The sequence below is a fragment of the Hippocampus bargibanti genome, linkage group LG03 (assembly GCF_051943395.1).
Source record: "Hippocampus bargibanti isolate YZ-2025 linkage group LG03, ASM5194339v1, whole genome shotgun sequence".
Lineage (NCBI taxonomy): Eukaryota > Metazoa > Chordata > Actinopteri > Syngnathiformes > Syngnathidae > Hippocampus > Hippocampus bargibanti.
Window position 1 is genome coordinate 12,459,209 of NC_142736.1, and position 16,425 is coordinate 12,475,633.

Consider the following 16,425-nt stretch of genomic DNA (forward strand, 5'->3'; position numbering starts at 1 on the left):
AACTGGGCAAGAGGAGGGGAAGGGCAGGAGCTATCGAGGAGTGTGTGTGTGTATGTGTGTGCATGTGTGTGTGTGCGTGTGTTTGTGTGTGTGTGTAAATGTGTGTGCGTGTGTGCGTGTGTGTTTGCGTGTGCGTGCGTGTGTGTATGTATGTATGTATGTATGTCTGTGTGTGTGTTTGCGTGTGCATGTGTGTGTGCATGGGTGTGTGTGTGTTTGTGTGTGTATGTGTGCGTGTGTGTGGGTGTGCGTGTGCGTGTGCGTGTGTGTGTGTGTGTGTGTGTGCGCGTGCATACGCGTGCGTGCATGCGTGAACGTGTGTGTGTGTGTGTGTGTGTGTGTGTGTGTGTGTGTGTGTGTGTGTGTGTGTGTGTGTGTGTGTGCAGTTTTGCGAGCACGTGTGGATGCGGGTGTGTTTTTGTGTGTTGTGGAGCTGACTTTGTGCATCATTAAGCAGGAGGACTGGGAACAGCAGGCAGAGATGCCACTCTAAGTGGGAAGCAGACAAGACATCTGGTCCGTGATACAATAGTATACACCCACGTGTTAGGAAGTGCTGTGGACACTTTGAAAATAAGTCCACAAGTTAATTACTATTTAAGAATGTTTTCAGACTAAATGCACTTTTGGACCCCAAATAAATAAATAAATAAATAAATAAATAAATAAATAAACAAATAAATAAGACATTAGTATTCTGATTCTGATTCTGATTCTGATTAGAACCATTTGTCCTTTGAGGTCCTTTTGGTGTAACTTTAATCTCATTCAGAGCTCAAGATGTGTTAAATTGCATTGAAGAGTATCCACTGCACAATTGTTGGGTTACACTGCCAAGTGCAGGCCATGTTTTTAACTTTGTGACAGTCTACAGGATATGCATTTGTTTCAGTCAAATTCACAACGATGCTGAGGCTTCGAATGAGCTGAAATTCCCATGATTGGATGTGCCAAAAACTAATCGGAGGCTCAGAGGTGATCAAGCCTTTTCCGTTGCTGGTCTCTTTCTGGAATGACCTGCCACTGAACAATTCGGCAAGCCCCTTCGCGACCCATCTTTAAAACCAGTCTCACAACTCACTTGTACTCTTTGGCATTCGACTCAGCATGATTCCGACGTGATCTTGGTTTCACTCCCTGGTTCTTTATACTAACTTTGTCACTGCTTTATTTCCTGTATATGAAAGTTGTCCATGTTAAGCGCTTTGCTATAGCTGTTGTTAACATGCTATATAAATCAATGTGTATTGTATTGTATGAAGTCGAATTCACAAGTATGCTGAGGCTTTTAATGATCTTATATTTGCATCGCCTTGAAAGGTATCATATAAATCCAAGTCATTATTTTGAAGACATTTCAACATTGCAGCAACCTGTAAACAGATCAGTATTCTATGTCAAAAGGGGGTGTTTTGGATGTTCTTGTTCTCATTTTTAAATTCTCAGATATTATCCTAGGAAGTGTAATTTCCAAATATGCACATTAATATCTTCAGCCATGAAGTTATTTTGGAATGGTCTTTACTCTTGTTTCAAATGAGTAGGAGGATTACAACCGTATTTGGAGTCTTTGGGTGCAGTCTCTCATACAGTGATTGCAACAGTGAACGGAGAAATAAATATTATCATCTTCGTCATTGTTAAGTGCATTGTATGAGACCTTGGGTGCATAAAATTTAAATTAAGTCACTTCTGTTGATTTCAAGTATACATGGGTTTGGTCGCTGATGATGTAGTGGTTGGCTGACTGGGTCGGTACCCACTCAGTGACAGTGTGCAATTTGAAATTTTGGTTCAGACTTTAGCAAGCGTCATGGAATTTCCCAAGTTTGATTTGTTTTCGTGGGCTAAATAAAATGATTTGGCCCCCGGGCATTGATTTTGACACCTGTGCTGTAAAGCATTGGTAGAGCTGTCCAAACAGTCAAAACTTTAATGGTACAGCCCACATGATCATGTCCCATGAACGGTGCCAGTTAACTGCATCCTGGTTGAGCTTATGCGGAGGTATGCCTTGCACAATATGGTGTGACATTCTCGGTATAGCATATATGAACATAACATTTCTTAAAATCGATCACCCTTTTCTATAGTATACCATATTGGATTGGATTTGCCTTTCTTAGTCTCGCAGTGGAGAAATTTACATTTCAATATATTTGATTCCAACTGGAGTTTTGCACACGATAGGGTGGGCTATAATATCATTTATAATGGTGTTTTGTTTCCTTCCATTGCATCAACTCAGTCATTCATACACCAAAACAGACTGACTGAATGCAGCACATGTTCCACATTGTTGAGGTGCAGCATTAAAATATAAGATGATTATCAGAACAACCCAATAATGCATCGACTGTTTAAATTTTGGCAAATTGAAAATGTAAACAAGTGCGATTGTCTTGTGCCTGGCGGTTGATTTGATATGCGTGCAAACAAGGAGAGCAAAGAGGCATATTCATACTGGGTCCCAGATGCAATCAATATTTCAAGATCGGCATTCTGTCAAGGTGCCGTCTCTTGGTTATCGATCTCACAGTGTGCCGCCGAGGTCGGAGAATAGGCGGACAACAACACACATGCCAAGCCATACCTTTTTTTTCGATTTGGCACAATGTTTGCCATGCTTCATCTAACAGTGATGAAACTTGGTGGGTTCAGCTTTGCTGTGTGTGACCGTGGACTTCACTGCGAATAAAGACATAGCATGCGAGGGAATGCTAGGGATGACTTCAGTGACGGCGCACCCGAGATCAGCTTCTCTTCGTGAAAGTAGCTGTCGGAGGCAATACAGTAATCCAGTTTTAATGGCCATGCCCCTTCCCCCACCCTGATGTAATGGCCACAGACATACCGCCACGGAGCTCTTAAAGAGAGAAGCATCAAAACCAAGTCACCACTATGTCCTTTGCATCCCATTTGACAGCAGTCGCATGAGCTAAAGAGCGACATCAAATCATTTCTCTTGTGTGACTAAGTCGCGCATGTTACTCCAAGCTAGTGATTCCCAACCCTGGTGCCATTGGAACCGAGTGTGTCATGATATATCACCCGGTGTGCCATGGGAAATGACTCAATTTTCTCTAAATTTATAATAAAAACATTTAAAACAACTATGGTCAACATATTAATGCATCCATTCATTTTTCAATCTGCTTCGGCTCACGGGGGTTGTGTGCTGGAGCCTATCCCACCTGTCTTTAGCCAGTAGACACACTCAGACCAAGGGGCATGAAAACTGCACACAATGAGTTTGGAGTCAGAAATGAACCCTGCATCTAAAATGTATATATTTTTAGTTTTTGAATTTAAAAAATGTACTTGAGTTTCATTTCCCAGCCAATATAATTTTTTTAACAGTACTATACAATCAAGTCTCGGTGTTCGAACGTCTAGTTTCTCGACCAATTCAGTTTTTAACCAAATATTTTAGTTTTTTTATGCCTCGGTTTACAACTGAAAATCGTTTCTCGGCCAAACTGAGCTCACCTGAAAGCACCACTCGACTTGCTTATACTGTACGTCACTTTCTTGTGTCGCCTCTCATTGTGACAGACACATTATCCTCATGTGGCGTTCCATTGTGAGCGGAGGTGTTTGGTTTGCTCAATTGGTTGATTGATTACATTGATATAATGGGGAATCTTTCGGTCCAATTCGAACAGGTTTCTGGAATGGTTTATGGTCAAAAACCGAGGTTTGACTTTGCTCATGAGTGATGTGATTTGTGTGTGAAAATGTGTATAAAATGTGTTCTTGCAATTGGTGTCGTGTTTTCTTGTTTTTGCAATCTTTGTTTGGGAATTTTTATGCAAGACAGCCTTTTTGCACATCGGGGGGGGGCAATACGCTGAACACAGCAAGAATCATTGCAATATCAAATCATTTCAACATCATTTTAGTGTATTTGTTATTTGACTGTGCTTTATACAATTTGAGAATAGGCATACTTTTACAGTTTAACAGAATCAATGCACAGAGATGAAAAGAGCAGTATAGAGAGAGGTACACTAGAACTGAATTTGCAACAAACATGTTGATGATGAGGATGATGATGACCGTTTTGGTTGCGACAACCCATACAGTGGGATTGCAGAGAAATTGACATGTGATGGCTGATGTTGTTTATGTACCATTAAAGCAGACAACTACATACTCAAATGGAATGGAAAATCATAGACACACATAATGAGTGAAGCCTTCAGCAATAGACTCCTACAGACACAGGAAGCTACTGAATAAGTGATTATGAGAGGGAGGGTGCTCTTTTTTCCCTCCCTACCATAAAAATCAAAGAGAAAAGGAAAAGGCATAGATGGAAATAGTTTTAAAGGGGAAGTGGCGCGTGAGCTTTAATTGGGTTGAACAGAGTGATTATGAGAACACCTTCCTTGTGCACGTGTGAAACTAAAGCGCGATTAGAACAAACATGCAAAGGGAGCCACGCACGGCTGCGCTGGAAGCCGCGCGCGCGTACACTCCAAGCTAAACGTGTATGGATGAATCGTGCGCACCGGTATGGTTAAAAAAAGATATTGTACAGGAGAGGGCGGCTAGACAGCCACTTCCGACAACAGCGGCAACTTTGACGTGACTACGACGCTTGAGCATGTCAGATAAAACTACCCCCCCCACACACACACATACAACAAAAAAGACGGCGGCTTCCAATCACATGCACACGCAAAAGGTGTCGCGTCGACACAGTTTCAACTTACCACAGTTGTCTCTTGGTGGGGAGGCAGTCTTTGTTGGAGGCTGTGACTCCCATGGCCATCTGCATGACCGTGATGTATTTCTGATACTTCATTATTTGGACTCCGTCTCTCACTTTGGAGAGCTACTTCGAGGAATCTTCGCCCGGTACGAGCGGCGCAGGTGAGCGTACGTTCAAATGTCTCCAAAGGTCCCCCGACATCCACCGCGCGTCCAGCGGCATCAACGGCGCCATTTCCAGGGGGAGCAGTCCCCGGGGAGCCAAAGAATAGGTACCACGCCGCCGCCACCCTGCATGTCTGCGCGCTGCCCCTCTAATCTCATTAGATCTTAGAATAGATTGGCCACTCAATTTTAGGGAGGACGGGATCGTTGTTGTGGCCTGCCCGGGTCAGGCCACTTGTTTCGCTTTGTCCGCCCTCTATTTTGTTTGGGTTGATGCCCTCAAAGAGACGAGAGACGGAGAGGAGGAGGATGCTTCTGCGGCGGCGGTGGCGGCAGCATCCATGAGTCTGTGAGGTAGGAAGAGGAGTGCGCTCACTGAGGAAGAGGAAGAGATGGAGGAGGGCAGAGCGGGAGATGAAATGGTTTAGGAGAGGGGGGTTATAACCTGCTGGCAACGAGAGAACATTTCAGCGACGTCGGACGCCTGATTTATGTTTAAAGATGCAGGGACCAAGGAGTGTGAAACAGTGCGTGAGATGGATGGAGACGACAAACACACTATTAAACAGTACAGTGGAGTAAGTATTGGTCGGTGTGCGTCGCCTTCCTAAAGACTTCTGTTTTTAGCACTCTGTCCTCTTTTATAATTACTTTACAATCCAAGAAGGCTAGTTGGTTCTCTTTAATGTCCTCACGGGTAAATTAAATGTTGATGTCTACCGAGTTGAGGTGATCTGTGAAGGATTGAATTTCTTGTTTTTTAATTATGACAAAAGTATCGTCCACATATCTGAACCAGTGTCTAGGTTTTGTCCCCGGGAAGAATGTGAGGGCCTGTTTCTCCATCTCTTCCATGTACAGATTAGCCACTATGGGTGAAACTGGTGAATCCATAACACAACCATTAATTTGTTTGTAAAATGTCTCCCTAATTTGAAAATACGTAGTATTAAGGCAGATTTCCAATAATTTGCAGATGTGATCCGCTTTAAGTTTGGTTCTTTCATGCAGAGAAATGGCCGCGAGCAGTCTCGTCCTCACCAATGAGACTGCTGCTGGGGTTGGGATAGATGTAAAGAGAGAAGTCACATCGTAAGATGCCAAAGTTTCCTCAGGTTCCAATATAAGGTCTTTGATCCTCTCTACAAACCCTGTGGTGTTCTCTACGTGATATTCTGTGCTACCAAACAACGGAGCTAAGATAGTTTTTAAATATTTGGCTACATTGTATGTAGAGGAGTCAATGCTACAAACAATGGGTCTGAGGGGGAACCCTTCTTTATGTATTTTTGGCAGGCCATAGATACATGGCGTGGCTTCTCCCGAGTATAATCTAAAATACATCTGTTTGTCTATATGTTTTCCTTTCTCGAACTTTTGGAGACAGTCTATCATTTCTTTGTTGTATCTATTGGAAGGGTCCCTTTTTAGTTGCTCATAAGTGTTAGAATCACTGATTAACCTATTTATTTTGTCTTCATAATCCAATGTGTTGAGAAGCACTGTGCATCTGCCTTGTCTGCTGGCAAAATAGTAATATTTTTGTCTTTTTGTAGAGTAGTTAACGCCTTTCTCTCTTCTAGTGTTATGTTGGACGGAGGGCTGATATTTAAATGTGTAGATCATCTGCCTCTGCATACGAAAGTTTGTTATTTTTAATAGCTGTGATGTAATCTATTGTATGTATTGTTTTAGGATTTACTAAAAGTTGCTAAAAACAGAAGTCTTCAGGAAGGTTGCGCACACTGACCAATACTTACTTTTTGATTCTAACCACCCTTTACAACACAAACTAGGAGTTATCAGAACCCTCCAGCATACGGCTAAACTAATACCAACAAGCATTGAAGGTAGAGAAAAGGAGTCAAAACATATCGCAGGAGAGCACTCACTAACTCTGGGTACCCTCAGTGGTCATTTAACAAATGTCAGAAAGAAAGAATAAGCAATGAAACCAAAAATTCTCAAGATACAAAAAGGAGAGGAGTAGCAGTACCTTACATTGCAGGAGTTTCTGAAAAACTACAAAGAGTCCTTTCGCAACACAAAATTCCTACTTATTTCAAACCGATATACACGTTAAAGCAAAAATTAGTGCATCCAAAAGATAGGCTGCCAAATGAAAAACAAAGTAATGTAGTTTATTCGATACATTGTAAGAATGAAAACTGTTAAGAGCAGCACATTGGGAAGACTCAACAAATTCTCAAAAAAATACTTAAATCGCAAAAATCAATATCGCAGGGATAATACTAATGGGCCAACACAATGATACGCATTGAAATGGTCCTTCCAATAATCGGATAGTTCGGTGTTATTAGTCACATGAAAGCATCGAGTAAATAAAGCCTTTGTGTAAAGCTTTGTTGCAAAGTATGGTAGCAATGGTGGACTTAGCATATCCGCTAAGCCGCTAAATCAGACAAACGCACACCTCCTTCGTGTTTCTCAATGATCTCCTTCTTCTCCGCGACTGTAATCTTGTTTTGTGTCTTCTGAACACGAGCCTGTGGTGGGGTCTTTTTCGGTCCCATAACAGCAAAAGTATCGTTGAAGACGATCATCGTGTGCATTCAGATAAAGTCGGTGTGGAAAGGTAGGCCGGCTGGGGCGCTGTTCGGTTGTGTGCTTTGGTGTTCTTCTGCCGAAGATTACTCCGCCAGCCGTGGTCGGGCGGCGCTCCATGTGTATCCCGAAAAGTAGTGCTTATGCCAAGGTTTAATTTTCATAAATTTAACGTTCGTAAACCGAAAATTTCGTCAGGAAAGGTGCTCGTAAACCGAGGCCCCACTGTACTTGCATTCAACATAGACGCAAAAAAAACAGTCTCAAAATGTCTTTTTTGAAATTATTGTTTCACTGTTTTATGAAAAGTGTGTGTGTGTGTGTGTGTGTGTGTGTGTGTGTGTGTGTGTGTGTGTGTGTGTGTGCGTGCGTGTGTGTGCGTGTGTGTGTGTGTGTGTGTGTTTGCGTGTGTGTGTGTGTGCGTGCATGTGCGTGTGTGTGTGGTGTGTGTGTGTATGTGTGTGTGTGTGTGTGCGTGCTTGCGTGTCTGCGTGTGTATATGAATGAGATCAATCCCAAATCAAATCTGCATGTGTTGCAAAAGGTTCATTATAGTAACAGAAAGGAAGTACTTAAAAATATGTGGCACATTTTAAAATGCAACATTCAAAAATAGAGTACCCTTCTTGTTGAATAAAAAAAGAATGGGAAACGATTGCACTTATAAAGCTTGAAAAAGGATTTTTCAAGGAAGTTCCCAAACACTTATTGCATGTGTTAAAGAAAAGGTGATGCAACACAATGGTAAACCGGACATTTCCCATCTTTTTATTTAAAGTGAGAAAACATTTGCAACAACAACAAAATATTGTATTTACATTTTACACAAAGTGCCAACTTTATTGGGGTTTTCAAATGTTTGCAGTAATCCCAGTTGGTACTGCATCACTGTGGGTTCTACAATACGGAAAATGAAAACCATGAATGTTAAGATATTAAATAATAACCCAACCTTTTCAATGTTACTAAATGATACTACTGTCATGGCAGAATAGTGGTTTTGGATATAATCCAATAGGTACAACATTTGAATTCATTAGTATCATTTATCTATTAGTACAATGCCATTATTTCTATTTTAGCATACTGAGGGAGATTTCATACCGTATTGGTTTTGTGTACACTAAATCTCCAGCAGCTCAGTTAAACAACAACTAAGCGAACTGTGAAATGGGGGAAAATACCTATTTGTTCTTTTTTTTCAAACTCTGAAATGTTGATTTAATAAAATGATTGAAGTTCATCTTATTTACATTCATTGACTGACAGGATGATAAACAGACCTCAGCATGTGGGTGTATTGTGTACAATATATCTCTTAATGCAGACTAACAATGTGATGCTTGGTTCAGTAAGTCACCCTTCAGTACCTCATAGAGTCTTCGTGAAAATACAAATTGATCCAACAATTGATTCAGCATGAAATTGGGATGCCCAGTAAACACGAACGAGTCTTAAATGAGTTGACAAGGGCAAAGGATTTTTTTATGAGTCCATGAGGTCATAACAGTCAGGTAAGTGCATGTTTGTTTACATTTTACACATCGCATTTGAAATTGGGTTTTCTTCCAAAAAGATTCAAATCCACCGTTATTTAAGCGATACTCTGCAGCGTTGCTGTGTAACTCAAATGTAAGATGAGAAGATGCCCCACCGTCAATCTATTTAAATATTTACTGAGACTCATAAACAAAGTGAAGGTCAAACGATCTGCTGCGTGTACACCCGAAGGCTGGCTGAGATTGCCCATGCATCCGAAAAAGTACATGCTAATGGTAAGACTCAGTGAGCAAAAACAACCAACATTGGCATGGCACACATAGAGAAGCAGCTGGTGGGGAAGGTCAGGTCACGGCACTGCTTGATTTTGGCAATGAAGCTTTCACCGAAAAACACGCCATAAAGCACTTCTTCCAAAGTCATCTGATGTGAATTTACTCTTATATATGCCAGGAGAAAAACACAGGCATACTGTACATATCAAAAGCCAAAGAGGAGAAAGTGGAACATTTCAGGATCACCCTATCGCATTCCCAAATATCGAAGAGTGTCATTGTGAACGCCGATGTGCAAATGATGCCGCATCATTACAGTGGGAGTGTGCTATTAGCTTTCCCTCCATGGCAGCATATACCATTCTCATCAATCATTTCGATTGTGTGAATACCGCAACTTCACTACATTCCATATAGTAGAAATTTCTTCTCTAAATGCGGTCCACTGTGACCAATATGGCCTGAAAAAGAAGAGGCATGGTGAGCAATGTGCAATACTGCACTGTACATGTACATTCGTTTTCGAAAGCACTTATTCAGTTGTAGGGAGTTGGCACTTTTCCAAGACACCATTGAAAGAAAGGCAGACTGCACCTTAGAGTGGTTGCTAGTCACTCAGAGGCCATTACTTTATGGACACAGATAACCCTTCACACTTATATTCACACTGTCACAAAGTGTGAAGTGAACCCAAGTTGCCTCTAAGGAAGTCAGATAAATGTACCATCACACTGTCAGTGACCACAATCCATTTCAAATGCATCCCCCCCCAGAGTTGTACATTTCAGCCTTTCATGACATTTTCTTATGTGAATAGAATAATTTGTTTGATCTTTTGACACCCCCCCCCCCCTTCAATTTTGCTGCTGTAGTTTGTAAATTCCCCATTGTGACTTTCTGGCTCTCTGATTCTGATTCGACTGTAGTTTACTAGAAAGGAACATTGATTCCTAATGAAAACACCAAGGAGGTGAGTAAACATTTTTTTCCATAACAGTAAGTTTGTAAATATGTGAGGGTCGGTCAATGAGTGTGCGAGTTGCGACTATTTTCAGAATCAGAATCAGAATCAGAATCAGAATCATCTTCATTGCCAAGTATGTAGGACACACAAGGAATTTGTTTCCGGTAGAACACGCTGCACTAGTATCGTCGTCAAAAAAACTGCTAAGTGGCACTATACAGTTCCATTTTGGCTACTGTTGAAGAGTTCAAAGAGTTAATGGCTTGGGGGAAGAAGCTGTTTAAATGTCTGCTGGATTTGGTGCGCATGGATCGGTAGCGCCTGCCTGAGGGGAGTAGCTGGAAAAGGTGGTGGGCAGGGTGCGGAGGGTCCAGTAGGATTTTCCGCGCCCTTTTATCGCAAATGTCCATTTCAGTCGCATTTGGCCAGGTTACGAGGTGTGATGGAGGTCTTTTCCTAATCTGAATCTTTATCATCATCATGTCACAGTTAAATATCTGTCTGTTATCGTTTTTAAATGTATCAACTCACCTTTGTGAAAAACTCTACAAGGAGTCTCTTTCATCACATCCATTGTCATGGAAAGAAATGCTTATTCAATGTGACATTGTTTTGCTGAAAGGAGATCTGGAGAAGAAGCCCAGATTGGTTGGAGAGTGAGATTTCCCCTTGGAGTAGCAATGAGGCGATCTACCCCCAACTATACCCTCACCATAAATTACAGCACCCTGGTCCCTGGCCACGATTAATCACATGACCACAGGAGTCAGATTGAATCTTCAGCCTTGGACCGTTCTCCTGTCTCACTCTCTCTCGACCTCCTCTGTCGAGTGGGACACATACAACTAGGAAGCATGAGCATACACAAGGAAGCAAAGATCAACAATAAGCTATAAACACTGGGGTGTCATTTGTCAGTGTGTCACATAATCCACACGGTTGCCTGTCACAACGAGCTCAGTCCCTTGACTACATAAAACAAAATATGTTATCCATTGCTGAACATTGCAGAGTACATTTTTCACTGACAGGCCTCTGACATGGCAACCATGTTCAAAAGCAAAGTTAAAAAAAACCAACTCTAGGCATATAAATCAGATTTTGATTGATGCATGTATTAAATGCTGTCATGTAGTAACGCGATATTGCATGAGTACGGGTGAAAAATGACAATTGTCCAGTGTGTGCAATTGTCACTGTAAAAAAACATGTTTTATACATATATATGTTTAGTATGCATCAGAGAATAAGCATTTGGTTATATGTACAAAGACTGAGGGGTAGGACTAAATGTGTTTATTTTACGTCTTAAACATGTTAATTGTGCTGAATTATTACCACCAGTATTTATTTTCGTTACTTACCTTAACTCCTTGCCAAAATGTCTAATCTGTTTATATGTTCAATAAACAAACAAAAAAAAAACACTAGCTCTGGGCTTCGTTCAAGAAGCATTGACATTAACATTAACCAGTAAAATAATACCGAAGTGCAATACTACAGTCCATTCGCTTATTCACAAAACTCTTGGTCAAAATGAAAAAAAAAACCCTCAAATGTCCACCAAGGCTCACTAATAATGCACCTCAACTTTGTTAAGCATGTTTGATTCCCTGAAGGTTGTATAATGAAGGCTTTTTCTTGGGAATAATATCCCATACAGAAGTCTGGACAGCATGTCACTGTTATTTGTTTATGTTGCCACATTGGCACTTAAGTGCCAGCACGCAAAAAATTACTAATGGAGAGCTCCGACAAAATGGTTGTTTGTCCGTGAACTGAATTGTCACAACCGCTATCATAACACCAAAAGTTCAATTTGTATTTTTATTTGGATTTTTTGATTGGAAGGACTATTTCCAAATTGCAGAAGTGCCTCAACGATGGGGTGTTATTTGAAGATGCAATGGGAAACAACAAGGTGTTTCCAACAACTGAAGGACAGTTCGACTGCGCTTTGTGCTAAACGTCTGCTGAGGATGAAAATATGATGGGGTAAAGTATAGTTAGTGACACTTCATTTAGACAGTTATGAAACTTGCAGGTAAGCAATAATTATTAAATTATACAGACAGTAGTACGCCATCCCAATACAAGAAATGTTGAGTTGATGTAATTGAACAGTATCATGGGATCTATAATTAAATCTATGCTAATTTGAAATGCAATACCATCTAATACTGCACAGTGGAGTCCTAGTCATCCAATTAAAGCAAAAGGCTATTGGAAGTGTTATGGTGTGTTTTAATTATGTGTGTGTTGACTGAAGAAAGGAAATATATTTGGAATGTGCATATAAATGTCATAGCCGGAGCGACTAATCAACTCGAGTGTGTTTTAACTGCAAAGCAAATGACTGATTTTAGAGCATCAGGCTGATACATTTCCGTTCTAATGCATAGTGGAATAGCACAATGGCCATTGGGAGCACTGCGTAAGACCAACCTCTGAGACTTAGCAGTGGGCTATGATGGTGAGAAGGCACACGTGGATTGTGCTTGAATCCACGGGGGATGCTTGAACCAAATGAAGCCAACCGAGCGTAATGCAATATGTAAATGAAACAGTTGTCAAAGTGAATCTGCCTGCTGTTACTTCTAAAGAATTATATGCCAAATGCGTATGACATGATGACTGAAAACAAACACGCACGGTGTGCTTTTTTTCTTTTTTCGCCCCTTGTGCTTTATTGTTGAGACTCTGGGTTTAAGCTCAGGTCAAAGGTACAAGAGAACAAGACAGACAAACCAGTCAAAATGTGCTTGCAATTGCAGGTTTCATGGGTTTGTCTCAAAAGTCACAAGCAACGTCAACCCTCTTTAATGTTACTCAGCATCACATAATTGTGAAGGTAAGGGAAGGGCACTAGTACGGAAGTGTTTGCAGCCTGTGTGGAGGAATGGCTGCAAGAAGCCTGAACACTAAATGACTGCTGCGAGTGCTTGAACAAATGATTTATGCTTCTGCAGCATAGAGCAGCATAAAAAGGATTGTATTTTTGTGCTCGGTGCAAATCTAATGTAATGTGTGGTGGAATTCGTCGCAGGAGGTGGCTCGACTGTGTTTTGGTATTTTTTTTCAGACATTAAGATCGGCGCAACTAAAAGCAACCGTTTTGCGTCAGTATGGTGGTGAACATAGTGAAACACTGTGGAACTGATACAAATTGTTTTTCAGCATTTTTGGCCACGACATTCATCAAGAAAGAGACCTTTTCTGCAGCACGAATATGCCAGCACCGTTTTTGATTGGGAGGAATGTCAGTGCCATTTGACTGTCAGCGCTGAACAGCTCTGGGGTGATTATGCTTTTTTTGTGCATTTAATGGGAGGCATTTTCACAGCCCCGCTTTGTTCAGCGGGAAGGTCGTTGCTGTTGGGCAGTCTACGACCGTATGGATGCATGGCTTGAGGAGACCCCAATGAGAAGAAAGGAGCATCAGCGCAGAGCGCAGACACGTATGTGTAAGTGTTGCTGCTTAGAATTGAAGCGGATTTACGGACAGGAGATGTGAGACAATTTCATTTCGTCAATGGATGCTACAGCTTCGTGTTTGCTGTCAGCATTTCGCTTGTAACAGACGTGCTCATTTCAGCGTGACGTCCATGATCCACTGGTGAAAAGGATGCTTTGATCCTGTCTTCTTTCATCTAGAACTGCTTCATACAACAAAGAGGGTGGAGAAAGTGCTGAAAGGACAACCGACGTCACTTTTTTGTTTCCTAACTGACATCAGAAAAACGTTTTATAGCATCTAAAATACCCAAAACACACAGTATGATATTTTTAGTCAAATGCAAAACACCAATAAAAATGACTTAAAGTGTCTAAAAAATACGTCTTGCCTTGCTCGAGAATCAAAACAATGGCTTCAGATTCTGAGAATATGCTTTCTTGTTGCTCATCCAGTTATGAATATGATCCAAATAGTTCTGAAGAAGAAAGCATACATGTTTGCAATCAATGAAAGAATTCATTCTGTGTCATTTTGAGGCATCAGGTGTGGGAAATGTCGCACCCAAAAATGGCAGAACATGGCGACAAAGCCGTGTAAGGAATTAATCAGCCCGTTTCCACAGGCTGATTAATTCCTTACATGGAGCTTTGTCGCCCTCTTCCGCCTCTTTTTGGTCCTATATGACATTTTCAGACCAAAGTACAGCAAAATGCATTGACGTGATGGAAGGACTGCTACAATGTGTCCTTTTTTCGGTCAGGGGCGTTCCTTCAGTGATGTAGGGTGAGGACTCGTCACCAATTCAAAAACAAGACTTCCGGAATATTCAGCGCAAGTCTTAAAACGTAAAATATAGCTATATGCGGTGGAATCTTTCTAAAATACGCTCAATAAAAGTCATTTGAAGCCATTTTATAAATTATGGACACAACTTGTCCGAAGACGTCGGTTGTCCTTTAAGATTGAATGACTGTCTTTGTCTTCTGTGTTCTGTCACATTGTTATTTTGTTTTTTGTTGTTTGACTTCAAGATGGCGCCGTTCCTGTATTTTGTTTTTCTACTTCTTCCTTTCCTTTACTCCCTCCTTTCATAACTTTGCTGCTGTGCAATGTAAATTTCTCAACTGGGAGACTAAAAAAGGCTAATCCAATCCAAAAACAACTTCATTTGTGGCCAATCAAAGGAGCCCTACTCATCTGCCTTTAAAATTGGCGCTTGAGAAGCGCAGTCCTTGACATGGTGGAAGAAGATACAGATTTGCTGGAATCCATGCAGGAGGTCAAGGAGTGCAAAGTACATCGATACATGTGATTCCACACAGACTTCCATGGACGCATGATGTCAAACTCGCAAGGATAATCGCATATGACTGGTCACATATGATAAGAAGCGATCAGACTTCAATGACTGGTAAGTGAGCACTTAAAGTGACCCCTTCCGCCCAACTCCTTCCACCTCCGTGTGTGAAATTGTTCCTACCCCCCATTGCTTTACCAGAACCAGATGGGTTATTTAAAAAATATGACAAGGATGGTCACAATCATAATAACTTGATGATTTCTACATTGATCGTTCGACGTACACTGTTGTCATATTTATCAATGAAATATGATGGCTCAACCACACATGTCTGAAGAGCAACAAATCTGTCTGACTGTGCCAGGAATTCACTTTACACTACCTGCTTCCAGCAGTTTTGTCAATTTTCATCCACCGAATTGTTGTGTGATCTCGGATCAGGTCAAAGGAAATGTCTTCGGTTCGCCAGAACACTCAACCAATTCTAGGTAAAATATAGGTAATGACATTTTAAAACTTCAGTTGACATTGAAGTATCAACTCCAGCTTTGTAAAAGTCATGGCTTTAACCCCGCTTGAAGTGTAGACGTGAAAGCAATACAAGAAGAAAAAAAAAAACACAACGCATAGAAGTGGAAGTCTAGTCAAACATTTTCTTTTCAATATGTTATGTGTGCGCTTACAGCATAAACACATTTTTTCTGATTAATCTAACAATCATGGACAAATAATTAATGATATGATTCTACCCCAACCCAATTTTTTTTACTTGACTAGAAGGACAAAGGCTTGCAGCGCATGACAGGAGCATGCTGTGCACCGTCGCACTTGCACCATACACATTTTTATGAAGGTCATAATGATTATAATGAGATATTTAAATATTCAATTGAAGGAACAAACAATTGCAATCCTTTTCTAATTGCCTATGTCACATGCACAGCCTACTTATATCATTCACAATTAGAGGTCTTGTAGGCCTTGCCAACTCATGCACGAACTGCAGCGAAATAAGCACAGTTAACACAGTGATCTTAATGCAAATGAGGGATGGCGCTCGGATTGGCTAGGAAAAGGCTACTTCCATCCCAGAACGGTGCTCCAAGGCGCACACATCCCATCAGGCACAATTTATCTGTGCAAAGTTGATCAAAATACTAAAAATATAAAATAAAGAAAGCAAATCTCCACCCATCCGCGGTTAGCTTGCAGTTTGTGCTGGGATCAAACACAGGACCCTTGAGGTTCCACTATACACCTCTTTACTGCTTGGATAACAAAACAACTCATGAATCCCCAACTAAATGGCCAACTATTGTTCTTTGCTTGATAACAGAAGTGTAACATTGGAGCAGGTGAAGTTTGCTGCCACTGTGCCTCCAAACACCATGGTGTGACATCAGCAGCTTTCTGCCCGCCCACTGTCTCCTTTATTAACATCCGGCCAGGCAGAAAGCCATGTTTATCTCAGAATTGCTGATTA

At 41.1% G+C, this 16,425-nt stretch overlaps 1 protein-coding gene across 11 annotated transcripts in view; it reads right to left on the minus strand.

Annotated features, from left to right (window-relative positions):
• Nucleotides 1-4,957, minus strand: part of tjp1a (tight junction protein 1a) — a 127,880-nt gene extending 122,923 nt beyond the window's left edge. For all 11 annotated transcript variants that reach the window (XM_088992006.1, XM_088992002.1, XM_088992007.1 and 8 more), the window contains exon 1: nucleotides 4,719-4,957. In XM_088992006.1, the coding sequence (XP_088848132.1) occupies nucleotides 4,719-4,810 (92 nt within the window). In that variant the 5' untranslated portion in view covers nucleotides 4,811-4,957. The remainder of the gene's footprint in view (nucleotides 1-4,718) is intronic.
• Between the last annotated feature and the right edge of the window lie 11,468 nt (nucleotides 4,958-16,425).